This window comes from Rhododendron vialii, chromosome 4a, assembly GCF_030253575.1.
Source record: "Rhododendron vialii isolate Sample 1 chromosome 4a, ASM3025357v1".
Classification (NCBI taxonomy): domain Eukaryota; kingdom Viridiplantae; phylum Streptophyta; class Magnoliopsida; order Ericales; family Ericaceae; genus Rhododendron; species Rhododendron vialii.
In genome coordinates, this window is record NC_080560.1 from 24,514,586 (window position 1) to 24,534,325 (window position 19,740).

At 39.6% G+C, this 19,740-nt stretch overlaps 1 protein-coding gene and 1 long non-coding RNA gene across 3 annotated transcripts; one reads left to right on the plus strand and one right to left on the minus strand.

Annotated features, from left to right (window-relative positions):
• Positions 1–3,435: 3,435 nt before the first annotated feature.
• LOC131321714 (uncharacterized) lies at positions 3,436–7,959 on the plus strand. 2 transcript variants are annotated; one of them, XR_009198615.1, is made up of 3 exons: positions 3,436–3,627; positions 4,187–4,274; positions 7,835–7,959. It is a non-coding gene; the product is annotated as an uncharacterized LOC131321714 (long non-coding RNA). The 2 variants fall into 2 exon arrangements; XR_009198614.1 differs by having other exon boundaries at positions 7,823–7,950.
• A 1,049-nt stretch (positions 7,960–9,008) lies between these two features.
• Positions 9,009–11,108, minus strand: LOC131323821 (B3 domain-containing protein Os01g0234100-like). The gene is made up of 7 exons (XM_058355661.1): positions 11,073–11,108; positions 10,311–10,441; positions 10,180–10,253; positions 9,894–9,979; positions 9,523–9,610; positions 9,360–9,417; positions 9,009–9,267 (listed from the first exon to the last, which is right to left on the minus strand). The coding sequence occupies exons 1-7, from the start codon at positions 11,106–11,108 to the stop codon at positions 9,009–9,011; spliced, it is 732 nt and encodes a 243-aa protein (XP_058211644.1).
• Between the last annotated feature and the right edge of the window lie 8,632 nt (positions 11,109–19,740).

Below are 19,740 nucleotides of genomic sequence, written 5' to 3' on the forward strand. Positions count from 1 at the left end.
GGAGGAGTCGGACAGGAAATCTTATCGCAGAAATTTGGAGGGGGAGTAGTGGAGTACTACTGTCGTAGTTTATTTATTGTTTTTATTAGGTGTACCTGCATCAAGGTGTTCCCGCTGACGTGTTGCATCCTAGTGGAGATTGTACACCTTTTCGGGACCCACGTGTTCTTACAGACAATAGTTCTAAAATCACACAAGCACACCAATTAGGGGTGTGCACGGTCTAAATTGCTCCGGTTCACTAAAAAATCAATAACCAGACCATTTCAAATGGTTCTAGAAAATTGAGAATCAGAACTTAACCAATATATGCATAAAACCTAACCAGAATCGAACTGCAAGACCAATCCGGTTCTGATTTTATCCAATAAGCATCCAAACACTTATTCACAAAATATGAACTCATAAAATTAACGAAGAAATATTCACCAAAAAAAATTAAAGAAATAGAAAAATAATCTGCTGGAATATGAAAGAAATAAAAAAAATAAAAGTTTTCCTAACAAATGAGATTTCATCTCTAAATAAATTAAGTTTAACAAAGAAAAGATTAACCTACCAAATTCAATTAATATATTTAATTACACACACATATGTATTTCTATATTTATCTTAGTTTTAAACGGTCTGGTTCGGTTCTAACCACGGTTCATTAATTGAGAACCAATAACCAAGCCAAAATTAATTGTTCTTATTTTTTTGGAACCATAACCTGACCGTAGAACCGCAGAACCAAGCCAAATAGGACGGTTCGATCCGGATCAGACCGATTTCACGGTTCGGACGATTTTCTTGAACACCTCTAACACTAACTAGACAAACATTTTTATTTTATTTTTTGAACCAAACTAGACAAACAATAAAGGAATATTGTTTTATTAGTGACTTTCTTTTTACATATTTCACCTTAACAAGAGTTGTGCTAGCTCCACACACAATGGAGTACATACTCCATGCATAGATCATATTGGGACCCGTTTTGGGTCTCACAAGCATGATCGGAGCCGCTCATTTTGTTCTAAATATTTGGTTAGGCTCTCTGTAAAAAATAAGTTCTGCTAGATACTGGTAAAAGCCTTTACAAAACATCCAACTTTATCCTTGAATTTGACATGAATTCTGGGACAAAGTTGGATGTTTTGTAAAGGCCCCTACCGATATCCAGCTGAAATGATTTTTTACAAGGGCTTTAAATAATATATTTTGAACAAAATGAACGACTCCGATCATGTTCATGAGACCCGAAATATGTCCCAAAACGATATGTGCATGGAGTATATACTCCATTATCTGTGTAGTTAGCATTAGTGCCTTAACAATAAAGAGAATCAATAAATAAAAACTTCAAATAGACAAACATTTTATGAGCCAATAATTATGAAAAACAACGAAACTTGAAGCATATATTTAGTTATACTTATGTAATTATTTTCGCAATATATACAAGGGTGTATGCTAACTGTAGTACTTCACTTTTATCATTATGCCAAATATGAAAAAATAAATATTCCTAAACCTTTTTACTCTTGAGTGGGAGCACATGACTCCAATATCTTCGCCCCTTAATCTACACTAATTTCGCACAATTTTGGTACAATCTAACCACTCAATTAAACTTATCTCATTTCTCAATGCATACCAAATGCATTGGAAGATATCGGAGTGATAACATTAATCATCTCTACTGTCAAATTTGACATTAAAAATAATATTGTAATTTTTTGACATTAATTAACAAATGGTAATGGGTGGATTAATGTTTGCCCTATAGATGAATGGATAAAAAAGGAGAGCAGTATTTTTCCCCTATTTTGTCCATGGTGCCTCCCATTGTGTATGATCATTTCTTCCCTTGGATTTTCACTAACAATCAATAGCTAATTAATGCTAAAACCAAGAGATCTCTCTTAAGATTTTCTCTGTGTAAACAATTGTGATAGAACAAATTGGGGCTAGTTAAGTTTACTAGGACTCTTGCATTTCGCTAAGAGATGAGAGTTCATGTATTACCTAATTTTTTGGGAATGTTAACAAAATAAATTATTAACAAAGTTTAACATTTAGTATTAAATAATTAAGTAACAGATAATCAAGTTATTACATGCCCAAAGAGTCTCAAATTCAGTGGACTTCTCGCGATGTCGCCAGCAGCGAACCGCCCAAGTCGTTGCGATCCAAACACTTCACCGGACCATTTAATCGGTAGGAGCGACGAGCGGTGTGTACAATGGGTAGGAAAGTTGTCAACGCGAGCCAATGACTCACTCTTACTAGGAATTCCTCGTTGAAGACCAACAATTGCAATGATCTATCCCCATCACGATTAAATTTCAAAGATTATCCAGAACTTTCAGCCAATGCTATAAACTCGTTGAATACATCAGTGAAGCGCGCATGCGGCCCAAAACATCTAAGGACATCGCAGACCTGTTATTGCCTCAAACTTTTGTAGCCTAAAAGGCCATAGTCCCTCTAAGAAGATAGTTGTTGAGGGTCACCTCCACATAGCTAGTTAGCAGGTTGAGGTCTCATTCGTTAACGAAATTAACCAGAAAAATTGCTCAACAAATAAGAACGGCCATGCGCCACCACCCATTTCAAGGTATGTTTTTCCCTTAGAACCATGACTCCAAGTCAAAGCCAAAAGGCATTCGAGAAGGTAGGACTAGAGAACCATGCTCGTTACCTTGCTTCCTTTATGGTTGCTCTATGCGAATTGGATGGATCTCCACAAAGCAACTTCAATTATAGTAGCTAACAAATTTTGTATAGAACTTTATTTGATGATTGCCTATATCTATCTCTATGTAGGTGTGTGTAAGTCCAACTGAGAAAATCTTTTTCTTGGGATGTTTAAGCATGGTCTTTAGACTCTTTACTGAATTTGATTATACTTTTTCAGTCCTATTGATGATATATTGTCTGATCAGAAACATTGTGATTACCTATGCAGATGGTTTCTGATAATCCTAGCAGAAGTGAAAGGTGAGTAAATTTAAATTATGTACGTTTAGGATTTTTGATATTCCTTTTTTTGGAAGTAAGGAACAGTTGCTAGAGATTGACTTATCATGTGGCTTCTGCATCCTTGACTCAAAAAAAAGTTCCAAAAGGGGGAGAGATATAGTGGACAACTCCTTTGGTCATTTCAATGATCAGACTCGAGTCATGGTGAGAGCAGCAGAGATTCAAGCTAGTTTGGCTCCAGAATTTCCTCGCTTCTGGAAGTTAATGAAGCACTCTCATGTTACCAGAAGATATTGGCTGGTTAGTCCCGCTGAATTTTCTGATTATGTTAGTGAATTATGGAATCCCAAATTTGTTTGTGCTACTCTAACTGAATAGGGCTGTGCTACGTGCACAGCAAGCTGTGCACAACAGCTGTGCACGAATCATTTCTGAACTGAATAACAGGGTCTTCTTTCAAAATTTTATCAATTTTACTTGCCAATGTATGATGCAACAATGGTTTTAAAGGATGAAAGTGGGGATGAATACACTACCAATTACCTTAAGGAGAAAGCGCTTAGTGGTGGATGGAGAAGGTTCTCCATTGCCTAAAAATTGGTTGAAGGTGATGCCGTAGTTTTCCATCTTGTTAGCTGACTTAGCCTTATCAAATTCAAGGTAATCCAATTACACTACTATTATTTTAGTTTTTTCTAAACTTCATTTTAGTCACCATCTATTTCAAAGCTACATACCACAATTACAATGAATCCGTTTTGGGATTGTTGACAAACCAAAAATCAGTGGCTTGGTGAATCCAATTGTAATTTAATTCTGGGATAGATAGCTACTGCCTACTGGTGATATTTCAGATAAGTGTCCTTCACCTAAGAAGTATAGGAAAAAGAGAAAAAAGTAGGAGTATTCTAAAATTGGTGGATTTTAGTAGGACACAGGTAAGTAATATGAACAAACTTGTATGTTTCAGGAGTTTTTCCTTTTGCACCATTTTTCCTCATTTTAATCAATTAACTTAGAAGAAAAGGATAACGAATGGCGATTGATAAATTCTGGTCTAAACACTTTTCAGATCAAGTTATTCTTACTAGATTTTCTCTTTTCAACAATATTTACCTTCGTGCTCATCTTCCCTGCCTATTTAAGGTAGCGGAGTTGTATTTTATTTTTAGCTTGAATCTTCGCTTGATTGTGATCTATCCTTACACACTTTTTATAGGTGTACATAGTGAGAGCAAAGGATTTTAAGGTAGCCGATGCCCTCAGCCTTCCAAATTCCGTAGCTTGTGCAAAAGAAACAGATTTTGGTTAGTAGTGATCCTCCATTTTGCTCCAATATTTTTCTTAATGACCCTCTTAAGCTATATTTTTCGAAATTTTCTGTAATACGCTTCAATATTGATTCCGAAAAGGATCTTGTCATGCCCCGCCCCAAAACGGCACCCAAAATGGGCCCGAGTCAGCGCGACCAAATGGCATTCCACGCAGAAGACCAAACCACACCTCACAACCTGTTAGAAATAAACACCCAGCGGAAGACTTAACACCTTAACATAAAATGAATCAACGTATTGACCAATCAACCATGACATCGCACAACCAAGAAACAATATCTGCATTATAGTACTTTAAAAATTCTATACTTCAACACATCCACCGATGACTTACTTACAACTTGAATAAATCAACTTCTTCATCAACCACCTACAACAAACTCGACCATCCACAACGCCAAGGCTAACCTCAAATAGAACACCAGCCATCGACCAAAGTTAATTACAACCTATACAATTTAAAATCTTTAACTATCCTTAGCTACAACTCCATACAAATTAAGTTCTGCACCAGCTAAGATACTCTACAACAACGTAACCAAAACTCCACCTGACGCTAGCAAAACGCCTCAACACAACGACCGGTAGTGGACCCACTCTAAGCAATATGCTACCTGGCAGACCAAAAAGGAAAGCTAGAATGTGTGAGATATAGAAATACTCAACATAATACCACAATACCCGAAGGAATATCAACCAGAATACACATCACCAACATAACTGAAATACTTGAATGTATACAACAGTTATAACCAATATATCCACCCAACTGAGTAATAATAATCAATGCACAACAATATGAATGTAATCACATCACATGCAGTGATACGTCTGCCACATCCCATGTACCCAAGGTGTTGTGTCCCGCACACCATATTCCCATTCACCGTTAATTAGATGGCACGGCCCACGACATGGTGTGACTCACTCCACAATTCTGAAGCGGGTACAATCAACACACCACAACATGCATATCAATAACTAAACCTCAGTTAACATGATATACAACCTCTAAGCATACATATCATCATGCATGTATATCAACAGCTAAATCATCTGTTAACATGATATACACCCACCACTATAGCAACATCCCATAAAAATAATCATATCAAAAGTTAACTACGATTAGTAAGATATACACTCACCATCACAACAATATCTCATAAAAGATAATCACATCGAAAGCTAACTACGATTAGCAAGATATACACTCACCACCACGATAATATTTCATAAAAGATAACCACATCAAAAGCTAACTACGATTAGCAAGATATATACTTACCACTACAACAATATTATATTGAGGAGAACCATATCAAACACACTCACCTTTGTATCGACCGAGGTACATCAAACTTATGATTTCGGCCCCTCCCAACTGACTAGCTTAACACCTAACCACAAGTTAACCATATTAGTTTATTAAACGTTTAAACGTCAAAACTAACTCCTAACAACAATCTATAACACCAACAATAGATTAAAGATGCTTAACGCATACTAGCATGTCCATCTCAAAGGTTTAGAAGTGTCCCTAAACAAGCGTAACACTCAAACACCACATAACCCCTACATTTGGTTTGAAATCTACAACCAGCCTGTCGTATTCTACCTATAACTTCTTATAGGATTAAAAATAGATCATGAAACCACCACCATTAGAAATTTCACCTCTGGTACATGAATTTTGATATAAAATTTGTTAAAAACGGAGTCCGGACGATAAAGTTATGCCCGTCCAAAGTTACACAAAAATCTGTCCAAAATCACAGATTCTGCACGTCTATCAATTTCAAATCAAAAACTGATTTAACCTGATACAAACTAAGCCACAACCTTCACATATTCCAAAAGACATACGAGTCTAACAACCCGTGCACTAACCCGATACCTGAGCTAAAAGATATGACAATTTTCCCAAAATGTGTCAATGCAGCAAATTCAAAACTCAGCAGGGATACACCAACTTGTAAAATCCGCAAAACTTAGAATATACATCTAATAAACCCCAAATTTGGTGCACACCATTACCACGCACCAACGTTCATTCCTGATTTTTCTTAGATTTTTCGCAATGAAGAAACCTAGTCAAAATCACCTCCAAACTCAGAAATTCTGTGCAGCGAAACACAATTTCCAGCAGAACAGTCTATGTTCGAAAATTCATTAAAAATCAAATACTTAATACTTTTTAGTAATTCTGACGCCAAAACATCACCAACTTATCAATCTTTCAGACTCATAAGGATCCATAATCAGAAGGATTGCTTAACTATAAAAAAAATTTGATAAAAGACGCAGCTCTGTAAGCTGTTTGCTAAAAAATAGGATCTTGACCACAGTTAGGTTTATGATTTTTATCTTTTTCTACACCTCTCGAAAAATTATGAAAATTTAACACCGTATGCTAGACACACTAATGAACCTTCAATAAAAATTCCAGAAATTTAAAAGCTTTCTACGTACCTTGAATAATTTCTTAAAGAACAGACCAGAGTCTCCAACCTCCTCTTCTCTCTCTCTCTCTCTCTCTCTCTCTCTACGTAGAAACAAAATACGTATGGAGAAAGATAAATATCCCAAGGATATTTTGCTATATAAGGGCACAAGGGAATTTATCACATGCAAACGGAACCACGTCCTAACTTATGCTCCAATCACAAATCACACACAGGATCCTCGCAAGTTCTATTATTTACAATTTAAACCCCTAAAACACATAGTTCAATTAAAAGTAATTGAATTACCAAAATATCCAGGGCGCGTATTACAACTCTCCCCCCCTTAGAAAATTTCTTCCTCGAAATTAGAACCAACTGCCCCACACCAGCGACAACCAAAACTATTAGATTACTTACACAGTTTTATCCCACAATAACATGTAAGAACAAGGATAACGTATATACAATACCCACAAACAAGTTACCCCTTCAAATACAACATCGTGTAATCCATCCTCACTCTCTTTTAACTTCAAATAAAACTTCCCTTAAAAACTATGTCTCTATGCACACAACACATATAGCAATTAAAACCCTTATGTTTCACATTTTAAAACTTCCTTATTTCACAACAACTTTCGATGAAAATAATTATATGAGTCTCGCAAATATTAACTCAATACCGATTTGGCCTCTCAAAGGGGGCTCATGACCCTCAATTTATGTCGCAGTACCTAACTTGTGTACACAATAACACTACCTTTATCATTTCGCATGATTCCACTGAAGGAAACTTATGAGTTTATCCGTAAATAGAGTAAATTCCCACCAGAAACTCCCTACTCTCGTTAAAATCAATATAATGCAATCTCAACTATTTTTCTTTGTAAGAAAAAGATCTCATCATCAGTACCAACTTTTTAAACCACCATAACCACCACATCTACACGCACTTTCAATGCATGAGTATTACCTTTTAAAAAAAATAAGTTATAACCTCATACTATCAGCTAACACATTATACTACATTTTTTGGAATTTTCTGTAATACGCTTCAATATTGATTCTGAAAAGGATCTTATGCAGAGAAGAACAGCGAAACATGTGAGAAGGAAGAGAAAAAGCCTTCGAGGCTTGAACTAGATGATGAATCCCATCCTGATTGGAGCAATACTCACTCCTCAAACACAACAGAAGGTTCCAAAATTTTCAGATATGTTCCAGATATCGAGGACTTCACATTATTGTGAATGGTATAATTATTGATTCGCTCACGACACATGTGTGAACTAAGTACTACGATCTCTGCTGCAACCAGAGATAAAACATCTACAAGGGCCTTATCAATAATAATATGGCAGCCGAAATCATATTAGAGACTGTTAAATATTGCTAATGCAATTAGAGCTTCCCAGATTTCCACCTACCCGAATGACTTTGCGATGTGGGACAAGACTTTGGAAGCCTTTGGGTTGTTGGGAATGAATGTAAGGTTTTAATGCGATCGGTTGAGCCGACTTGTGAATCTCTTGTCAGAATCAAGAGAGGGATCAAAGAAGTATGCAGAAACAAGCATTGAGCGGGAGGTGTGCAAAGGGAGATCAAAAGTCTTGAACTAAAGCTTTTGGGAATGAAACAAGAGAGGAGAAGGCTTGATGATGAGATGGAGGATTTGAAGGCAAAAGCCCAAAAAAATGAGTGTTTGTTTAAGAAAGAGGCAACTACCCCATGGTGATGACCGATGGGAAAGTAGTTTATTACAAGGGTAAGCTTTTTGTATAGGGGCTAGCCACTACCCTTCTATTAAATTAAATTACATGACCTTAGAGTAGTTTTAAGAGGAAGTAGTAGAGTTTTTGAAGCTATTGCAAAGCCAATATTTCCATAAGTTTGTTAGTTAAGTATAATTTAAAACTACTCTAAAGTCATGTAATTTAACAGAAGAGTAGTGGCTAGCCCATTTACATAAAGCTTACCCTTGTAATAAACTACTTTCCCATTAGTCATCACCATGGGGTAGTTGCCTCTTTCTTGAACAAACACTCATTCTTTTGGGCTTTCACTTTCAAATCCTCCATCACATCATCAAGCCTTCTCCTCTCTTGTTTCTTTCCCAAAACAAGCTTTCAGTCAAGACTTTTGATCTCCCTTTACACACCCTCTCGCTCAATGATTGTTTTTGCATACTTCTTTGATCCCTCTCTTGATTCTGACGAGAGGCTCACGAGTTGGCTCAATCGATCCCATAAAAATCTTACATTCATTCCCAAAAGCCCAAAGGCTTCCAAAATCTTGTCCCACATCGCAAAGTCATCCGGGAGATGGAAATCTGGGAAGCTCTAATTGCATCAGCAATATTAATAGTCTCTGATATGATTCCGGTTGCCATATTACTATTGATAAGGCCCTTATGGATGTTTGATATCTGGTTGCAGTAGAGATTGTAGTACTTAGTTCGCACATGTGTCGCGAGCAAATCAATAGTTATACCATTCACAATAATGTGAAGTTCTCGATATCTGGAACATATCTGAAAATTTTGGAACCTTCTGTTGTGGCTAAGGAGTGAATATTGCTCCAATTAGAATGGGATTCATCATCTAGTTCACACCTTGGACGCTTTTTCTCTTCCTTCTCACATCTTTCGCTATTCTTCTCTGCAAAAGATCCTTTTCGGAATCAATATTGAAGCATATTACAGAAAATTTTGAAAAATGTAGCTTAAGAGGGTCATTAAGAAAAATACTGGAGCAAAATGGAGGATCACTACTTACCAAAACCTGTTTCTTTTTCACAAGCAACAGAATTTGGAAGGTTGAGGGCATTGGCTACCTCAAAATATTTTGCTCTCACTATGTACACCTATGAAAGTGGGTTGGGGATAGATCAAAATTAAGTGGAGATTCAAGATAAAAACAAAATACAACTTCGTTGCCTTAAATAGGCAAGGGAAGATGAGCATGTATGTAAATATTGCTGAAAAAAGAAAACCTAGTAAGAATAACTTGATCTGAAAAGTGTTTGGACCAGAATTTATCAGTCTCCATTCATTATCCTATTCTTCTATGTTAATTGATTAAAATGAGGAAAAATTGGTGCAAAAGGAATAACTCCTAAACCATACAAGTTTGTTTATATTACTTACCGGTGTCCTACTAAAATCCACCAATTTTAGAATACTCCTACTTTTTTTTCTCTTTTTTCTATACTTCTTAGGTGAAGGACACTTATCTAAAATATCACCAATAGGCAGTAGCTATCTATCCCAGAGTTAAATTACAATTAAATTCACCGAGCCCGCTGATTTTTGGTTTGTCAACAATCCCAAAATGGATTCATTGTAATTATGGTATGTATAGCTTTGAAATAGATGGTGACTAAAACGAAGTTTAGAACACACCAACATAATAACAGTGTAATTTGGCTGTTACTGGCTTCATAAACTGGCTTGCCCTTCATGAGCTTATAGTTCTTGATTACCTTGAATTCGATAAGGCTAAGTCGGCTAACAAAATGGAAAACTACGACATCACCTTCAACCAATTTTTAGGCAATGGAGAACCTTCTCCATCCACCACTAAGTGCTTTCTCCTTAAGGTAATTGGTAGTGTATTCATCCCCACTTTCATCCTCTAAAACCACTTCTGCATCATACCTTGGCAGGTACAATTGACAAAATTTCGAAAGAAGACCCTGTTATTCAGTTAGAGCAGCACAAACAAATTTGGGATTCCAGATTTCACTAACATAATCGGAAAATTCAGCGGGACTAACTAGCCAATATCCTCTGGTTACATGAGAGTGCTTCATTAACTTCCAGAAGCTAGGAAATTATGGAGCCAAACTAGCTTGAATCTCTGCTGCTCTCATCGTGACTTGAGTCTGATCATTGAAATGATCAAAGGAGTTGTCCACTATATCTCTCCCCCTTTTGGAACTTTTTTTGAGTCAAGGATGCAGAAGCCACATGATAAGTCAATCTCTAGCAACTGTTCCTTACTTCCAAAAAAAGGAACTTCAAAAAATCCGAGCGTACATAATTTAGATTTAGTCACCTTTCACTTCTGCTAGGATTATCAGAAATCATCTGCATAAGTAATCACAATATTTCTGATCAGACAACATATCATCAATAGGACTGAAAAAGTACAATCAAATTCAGTAAAGAGTCTAAAGACCATGCTAGACATAGGCAATCATCAAATCGAGTTCTAAACAAAATTTCTTAGCTACTGTAATTCAAGTTGCTTTGTGGAGATCCATCCAATTCATATAGAGCAACTATAAAGGAAGCAAGGTAACAAGCATGGTTCTCTAGACCTACCTTTTCTGATGCATTTCGGCTTTGACTTAGAGCCATGGTTCTAAGGAAAAACATCCATTGAAATGGGTGGTGGTGCATGGCCGTTCTTAGTTGGTGGAGCGATTTGTCTAGTTAATTTCGTTAACGAACGAGACCTTAACCTGGTAACTAGCTATGTGGAGGTGACCCTCGACAACTAACTTTTTAGAAGGACTATGGCCTTTCAGGACACATAAGTTTGAGGCAATAACTAGTCTGTGATGCCCTTAGATGTTCTAGGCCGTATGCGCGCTTCACTGATGTATTCAACGAGTTTATAGCCTTGGCTGAAAGGTCCGGGTAATCTTTGAAATTTCATCATGATGGGGATAGATTATTGCAATTGTTGGTCTTTAACGAGGAATTCCTAGTAAGCACGAGTCATCAGCTCGCGTTTACTACATCCCTGCCCTTTATACACACCGCTTGTCACTCCTATGCATTTGGTATGCATTGAGAAATGAGATAAGTTTAATTAAGTGGTTAGATTGTACCAAAATTGTGCCAAATTAGTGTAGATTAAGGGGCGAAGATATTGGAGTCATGTGCTCCCACTCAAGAGTAAAAAGGTTTAGGAATATTTTTTTTTTTCATATTTGGCATAATGATAAAAGTGAAGTACTACAATTAGCATACACCCTTGTATATATCTCGAAAATAGGTATAACTAAATATATGCTTCAACTTTCGTTGTATTTCATAATTATTGGCTCATAAAATGTTTGTCTATTTGAAGTTTTTATTTATTGATTCTCTTTATTGTTAAGGCACTAATGCTAACTGCACAAATAATAGAGTACATACTCCATGCACACATTCTGGGTCCCACGAACATGATCGGAGCAGCTCATGTTGTTCAAAATATTTCTTTTAAGGCCCCTGTAAAAAATCATTTCAATTGGATACCGGTAGGGGACTTTACAAAACATCCAATTTTGTCCCTGAATTCAGGCCAAATTTCTGAGACAAAGTTGGATGTTTTGTAAAGGCTTTTACCGGTATCTGGCAAGAGTAATTCTTTGTAGCCATGAGTAATTCTTCGCGGCCAAGAGTGATTTTTCGCGGCCATGAGTTATTCTTTGCGGCCAATAGTAATTCTTAACGGCAGATTCTTTTTCTTTTTAACTACTAGGTAAGAGAAGTTAGTTTAGATGATTTGGACTTTCATGATCTGTCTGGAATTGAAGATTGAAGATTTTTTGTTGGATTCTTTTGGGTAGACGAAGTTTCAAACTCTACTCCTTACTTGGTTATATATAATCTTGGAATTATTTTGCTTTTCTATTTTTCTAGGTCAGTAAAGAAACAAGTGCAATAAGGGTCACTTTTGAGTGAGTGGACATTCAGAAAATTGAATTCGAGTTGAAATCCAGTATGATTATACATTCTTAATATCTTTGATGCTATCCCTGAATGCAATTAATTTGAATTACACAGATTTGGTAATATTTATTGTGTTAGACTATTTATGACCTTGGTTAGATGGACCATATTTGAAGCTTATTATTAAAATGAAAATTTTCAAGAAGTAGATTTTGTTTGGAGAAGATTTTTTTTTGTATGTAACGCTCATCTCGTATGAGGTGGGACTCACCTCATGTGAGATGGCATTAAAAACAACCATTGTATCCAAAAAAAACTTCAGGAAAGTGGGGTTTGATACGTCATTTAGACTATTGTAGACACTCCAATCCGGACCTCAAAGGATCTTTAAATTCCCTGATGATGAAACAAAGGAACGATACCTTCGAGAGCTTGAATGTGGATTCCCACAGCCTAAAGAACCAAAAAAAACCCCAAAGAGCCAGAAAAGCCCAAGAAGCCCACCAAAGCCCAAAACTGGACCTGGACATCGCACGGTGTTACCTTCTTAACCGTACGGTATAGTTTCCTTACTACATCGCACGCGGTCTTGAGGTATACCGCACGGTGTTTTGGAGAAAAGTTCTGACAGGTTCAAAAAGTTGTCAGCCACGCTTGTCTGAGCCACAAATGAAAACGGCTTGGCAAATAATATAATTCTTAGCCAGCCTAGAAGCCACTCCCCTCTTTGCATGGATGATTCTTGGCCCTTGGCCCTCTTGCCTATAAATACAAATCCCCCCCCCCCCCCCCCCTCCCCCTTTCCCCCTCTCCCTCTATTTGAAAGGCACCCCTCCATGTTCTGAGAAAGTTACTCTGACATTCTTTTGACACTCTTTCTCTTTCTCTACAAAAATTTCATTCTTCTTCTCTCCCGAAGCTCAATAAACTACTAGCTTTGGAACACCATCACTTTCGAAGCCTCCACCCTACACTCACCAATCCCCATTCAAGTTCAAAGCCGAAGGTATAAAGCAAGTTTCCTTGGGCTAAGCTCAATCTTAGCCCTGAGGGGAGCTTTCTGGAGTCGCACTTGACCTCTTCATGTCAAGTGTTGACTCAAAAACTATTTTTAAAAGCAAAGCAAAACGAAACAAAAACCAGTGACTGCACTAGAAGTACGACACCATGTGGTGTTATAGTACACCACACAATGTAATAGATCCAATGCACGGTGTTATGCTGATCCTCATTCGTTTGGCTTTATTTTGATAGTCTTGATCACATTCAATCATTTCTAGTTCTGCTAATATTTCTGAGAGATCGTGCAGGTGTGTTTCAGAATGGAGGTTTGTTTAAAATCATGTCTTTTGCCTTCTAAATACTTCAAAGGTTTTCAAGATCATTTTCAATGATCAAGTGCATCAAAAAGGATTTACAAACTATTTTATGAAAAATTAGTAGAAATGGAAGGACAAAGGCCTCCTGAATCCCTGGTTTGTTTTAAGAATATAGAGCTGTTCTGAAATAAGCCAGAAGTTGCACCGTACGATGTTTTGAGGAGCAACGTACGATGTAGTTAGGTATACCATGCGAGATTTTCAATAATAATAGCAAGCTGTAAGTGAAAAGATTCACCGCACGGTGTACCAGAAAACCGTGTGAGGTACCTTGGTACACCGTGCGGTGTTGCTATGAACAGAACAAATTATTGATGTACTGCTATTTCGTTTTTGCATGTCATTCACTTGTTATCTACTGGACAGTAAGTACCACGAGCACGCCAAAGTGATATATTAAATCCCATATCCCTTTCTCGTATTTGTTTTATGAGAGTTTAATAGAGACTAGTTTTTACCGGGCGAATGAGGTGTTTTTCAACAAAACCCTCATCATTCGTAACGTGGCTCCCGAATCCAAAATCTTGGCGTTTTTGCTAGATCAAAAGCCTTCTTCTTCAAATCAAACCCTCAGTTTCTCGGATCATCCATTTCAAAAACTTGGGTGGTGACTCTCAAACGGGCCGATCGGGGAGCCCACAACTATATTTAGAAAGCATTGTGCCATGTCTTTAGGCACGGGCAATTACTAGTATACTTATATTCACATTTTACCTATTCTGAGTAATGTGTTTAATATTCATCTTGTAAGATTCGTGAAAAAATAATATTATACCATAAATCAACTTGTTTCAATCAAGTTAATTTTTCTTCAATTATTTCAAGAATGATCAAGTAATTTAATTATATTCATCTTGTAAGCTTTGAAGAAAGAATAATATTGTGCAATAAATCAAGTTAATTTTTAGTATGAACATTTTTCTCTATGGGCCTCCAAGGTACACAAGTTTAAATTAACTTTATGGGTCAGCGTGACCAGAAATGTTTAAAATTTTCATTTATTGTTTGCGTGGGATATGATATACTCAACCCAATCTTTAGGATATGATGCTATGGTGTTCCCAGTCATTTTAAGAACACTGTAATTTTTGGTATAACTTTACCATTATGAGCATAACTAAAACTCATTACAAGCATAACAAAACCCAAACAAGGCATAACCAAAGAATATCCAAAAAAGCAATCGAGGCATAACCAAACCCAAACAATGCATAACAAACAAGTTATGCTTTGTTATGGTTCTTGTAGTGATCTGAATATTCTGGTTCGGCCACAATCGCTACATTCGGCGAAAGGCCACGAGGCTTAGCCATTTCTTCTATTAGAGCTCATCCACGAAGCTCGGCTCGGCTCGGAGCTAGGCAACTGGGCTCGGCCATGTTTCCCATGATAGCTCCCACGAAACTCGGCTCGGCCCGGAGCTAGGCAACTAGGCTCGGCCATGTCCCCACAATGCTCCTTCGAAGCTCAGGCTCGGCCCAGAGCTAGGCAACTGGGCTCGGCCATGTTTCCCATGATAGCTCCCATGAAGCTCGGCTCGGCTCGGAGCTAGGCAACTAGGCTCGGCCATGTCCCCACAATGCTCCCTCGAAGCTCAGGCTCGACTCGGAGCTAGGCAACTGGGCTTAGCCATATCTCCCACGATGCTCCTTCGAAGCTCAGGCTCGGCCCGGAGCTAGGCAACTGGGCTCGGCCATGTCTCCCACGATGCTCCCACGAAGCTCGGCTCGGCCCAGAGCTAGGCAACTGGGCTCGGCCATGTCTCCAATGACAGCTCACACTAACCGCCTTATCCGCTACGTCACGGGTGGCGTCAGCCGACGCGAGTCAGACGCATAGACGAACTTGGAGAGCAAGCCAAGAATCCTCTATAAATACCAAGGGATAGTCGCCCTAAAAGATACATGGTCTCCTACCCTCGAAACCCTAGTCCTTTGCTTTCCTCGCTCTGCACTATTCTCATCCTCACGCCGGAGGGCCATTCCGGGGCTCCTCCGGTGTGGTCTTTAGTCGTGCTTTGTGGTGCAGGTTAGGTTCAAGGGAACGAGGTTAGATCCAGACGAACAACAGTTCTAGAGGAAGCGAGCCACGTTCATCGGAGCCCCACAATTGGTGAACCTGACGTGAAACTTCTCCTTGGATCCGCGGCGGCTCCGCCCATCTCTCTTCTCAGCTTCCTCTCCCTTTGAATCAAACCATCGTTTCTTAGCCAAAATGGGTGGAGGACAACTAAACATACTCCCTCCCCAGAGAAAACAACCATAACTCCTCTGATTGGTGGCCATATCTATGTCTCTATGCTCCCTATCGCGGGGCTCTCTCCAGCCACAAGACGCAATAATAGCTTACGTTCAGTTGCTAGAGAAAAAATTGGACGGACGCGACATAAAAGGCCCCCCTCAAGGTGCGTTTGGCAAGGTTCAGTGACACAAAGAAGACATTCTGACGGATCTCCTAGTTAGGAGACCGTCCAATACAACGACTACAAAGACCCTGAAATGGTTGATACACAACCGAGCCACATAGAGCTCGAGGTCGGCGGGAGAAGGGCGAAGCTATCGCTACGAAAAGTCCAAAGACAAAGTCCAAACGATTGTTCGGCGCTTGTACCATCAACGGCCTTCGGCCAACCCTCAACCGTCGGGGCTTTTTAGAGTCCAATCGACTGTTCGGCACTTGCGCCATCAATGGCCTTTGGCCAACCATCAACGGCCTTCAGCCAACTCTCAACCGTCGGGGCTTTTTTGAGTCCAATCGACTGTTCGGTGCTTGCGCCATCAACGGTCTTTGGCCAACCCTCAACGGCCTTCGGCCAACCCTCAATCGTTGGGGCTTTCTTGAGTCCAATCGACTGTTCGGTGCTTGCGCCATCAACGGCCTTTGGCCAACCCTCAATGGCCTTCGGCCAACCCTCAACTGTCGGGGCTTTTTAGAGTCCAATCGACTGTTCGACGCTTGCACCATCAATGGCCTTTGGCCAACCCTCAATGGCCTTCGGCCAACTCTCAACCGTCGGGGCTTTTTTGAGTCCAATCGACTGTTCGGCGCTTACGCCATCATCGGCCTCGGTCAACCATCAACGGCCTTCGGCCAACCCTCAACCGTCGGGGCTTTTTAGAGTCCAATCGACTGTTCGGTGCTTGCGCCATCAACGGCCTTTGGCCAACCCTCAACGGCCTTCGGCCATCTCTCAACCGTCGGGGCTTTTTAGAGTCCAATCGATTGTTCGGCGCTTACACCATCAACGGTCTTCGGCCAACTCTTCAAACCGTCGGGGCTTTTAAGAGTCCACACGACGTTCGGCGCTTGCGCCATCGCGATGGCGCTTGCGCCATAAAAGACCATATCGGTCGGCCAACTTTCTCACGCCGGGGGGCTTCCTAGAATCCGCATGGCATTCGGCCCTTGCACCATCAAAGGTTGTCATTATGGTTCGGTCATTGATATTCGGCCAGACTCATTGTCAACTTCTCCTGTACTCTATTTGTACCAGAAGAAGTTGAGGGGCTATTGTAGTGGTCTGAATATTTTGGTTCGGCCACAATCGCTACATTCGGCAGAAGGCCACGAGGCTCAGCCATTTCTTCTATTAGAGCTCATCCACGAAGCTCGGCTCGGCCCGGAGCTAGGCAACTGGGCTCGGCCATGTTTCCCATGATAGCTCCCACGAAGCTCGGCTCGGCCCGGAGCTAGGCAACTAGGCTCGGCCATGTCCCCACAATGCTCCTTCGAAGCTCAAGCTCGGCCCGGAGCTAGGCAACTGGGCTCGGCCATGTCTCACACGATGCTCCCACGAAGCTCGGCTCGCCCCAGAGCTATGCAACTGGGCTCGGCCATGTTTCCCATGATAGCTCCCACGAAGCTCGGCTCGGCCCGGAGCTAGGCAACTAGGCTCGGCCATGTCCCCACAATGCTCCGTCGAAGCTCAGGCTCGGCTCGGAGCTAGGCAACTGGGCTTAGCCATATCTCCCACGATGCTCCTTCGAAGCTCAGGCTCGGCCCGGAGCTAGGCAACTGGGCGCGGCCATGTCTCCCACGATGCTCCCACGAAGCTCGGCTCAGCCCAGAGCTAGGCAACTGGGCTCGGCCATGTCTCCAATGACAGCTCACACTAACCGTCTTATCCGCTACGTCACGGGTGGCGTCAGCCGACGCGTGTCAGACGCATAGACGAACTTGGAGAGCAAGCCAAGAATCCTCTATAAATACCAAGGGATAGTCGCCCTAAAAGATACATGGTCTCCTACCCTCGAAACCCTAGTCCTTTGCTTTCCTCGCTCTGCACTATTCTCATCCTCACGCCGGAGGGCCATTCCGGGGCTCCTCCGATGTGGTCTTTAGTAGTGCTTCGTGGTGTAGGTTAGGTTCAAGGGAACGAGGTTAGATCCAGATGAACAACAGTTCTAGAGGAAGCGAGCCACGTTCATCGGAGCCCCACGGTTCTGTTATGCTTGTAATGAATTTTGGTTATACTCATAATAGTTTTGTTATGCTAAAAGTTACGGTATCCCCAAAATGACCGGGGACACCGAAGTCATTCCCCAATCTTTATAGTTAAGAGAACTAATTTTTTCACGACTTGTTTTATCTTTAGGAAACATTCAAAATCAGACTAATTTCGTTGGAGGAACGTAAAATGTTGAAAAAAAAAAAAGTATCTCAATCTGGCAAAGGTATAAAAAAATTAAGACCTACGTAATACAATTTGTTGGCTTACTTCCATTTTTGAAAGTTTTTACTGTATTACTTTCCGTCTATAATTTTCAATTTGACGAATTGAATAATGACAAAATGTGAAACCATAATTTAAAGAATCAAAAAGGACAAAATAGAAACTAAAAAAGAATGCAACAAAAAGCCAAAAATTTCGCCAAACGTTTTACATTTTTAATGATCTAAGAGCATCTCCACAAGGATTTACAAAGTTAGCTTCAAAACTGTATTTTTCTACTTTTCTGCATGATTAAAGGGTGAGTTAGCAGACTCTTCAAAATTTAATTTTTTAAAAATATTTTATCACTTTAATAATTTAAGAACAAATTGACCTCTCTTTCTTTTAGAAATTACAATTTGTTATTGCAATTAATTTATTAGTTGTCACCTCTTATTTTTCTAGATGTAAAATTATTTTCGGAACATGTATAGAACCCCGGCATCCCAACGGGACTCTGGAATACCACTGAGATTGCCCGGAATTACACGAGACACCTGGAACAGCCGGAGATTTTTATCCGAGACGTAACTAATACAGTAGTTGTCTGCCCCGTTTGTTGCCAATCAGGCCAGTATGGTGCAAGACTACGTACATTGTTTTTTTTTTTTTTTAGGGCGACGTTAATGAGGAGGAGTACTATTAAATCAAACAGCAAACACCAATCTAATTTAAAAAGATAATCCACAATTACACAACGCAAAGTCATTCCTTGGAGACCATGGAACCCAAGTTGAACGGGGGCTCTGCTGTCTTAAATTCCGTTTCTCAACTCTTTTTGGCTTCTATTCTAGGTGCAATAATAAATCCAACAACTGAATGAAACTAACAAAAACATGTCTAATATGCCATGGTGTTTCTGGTTTGTCAGCTGTCAATCAAAGAATGATCAAACTCTGCATTTAGCTCAGAGCGAGCTAGGGTGGTTAACTGGGTTGACATGGTTGCAAGTTGAATTCGTAAAGCCAACAAAATTAAAAAAAAAAAAAAAGAGTTGAATTTGTAAAGCCAATATGGCATCAATAGTCTTTTCCATGTTAATTTCACCGTACAGTATTCACTCACTTCACACTTTGGTTTTCTAGGTCACTAAATTCAGACATTGCAACTTAATTTAGACGTGAAAATCTACTACTACTACTACTACAGATAAAAGTGGAAGTTGTTTCTAGCACATGAAGATGAGGTGGATTGTGTGGGGTCCGAATTGGTAGAAACATATTTTAATATTAATTTA

What these genes read in the sequence shown, in the direction of transcription:
- LOC131323821 (XM_058355661.1), bottom strand. Translation starts at nt 11,108, where the DNA reads ATGGCTCTAAGTCAAAGCCGAAATGCATCAGAAAAG. An exon ending in GCCGAAATGCATCAGAAAAG is followed by an intron (nt 10,442 to 11,072) that starts GTAGGTCTAGAG and finishes ACTGAATAACAG; the next exon opens with GGTCTTCTTTCGAAATTTTG. An exon ending in CTTAGTGGTGGATGGAGAAG is followed by an intron (nt 10,254 to 10,310) that starts GTTCTCCATTGC and finishes CCATTTTGTTAG; the next exon opens with CCGACTTAGCCTTATCGAAT.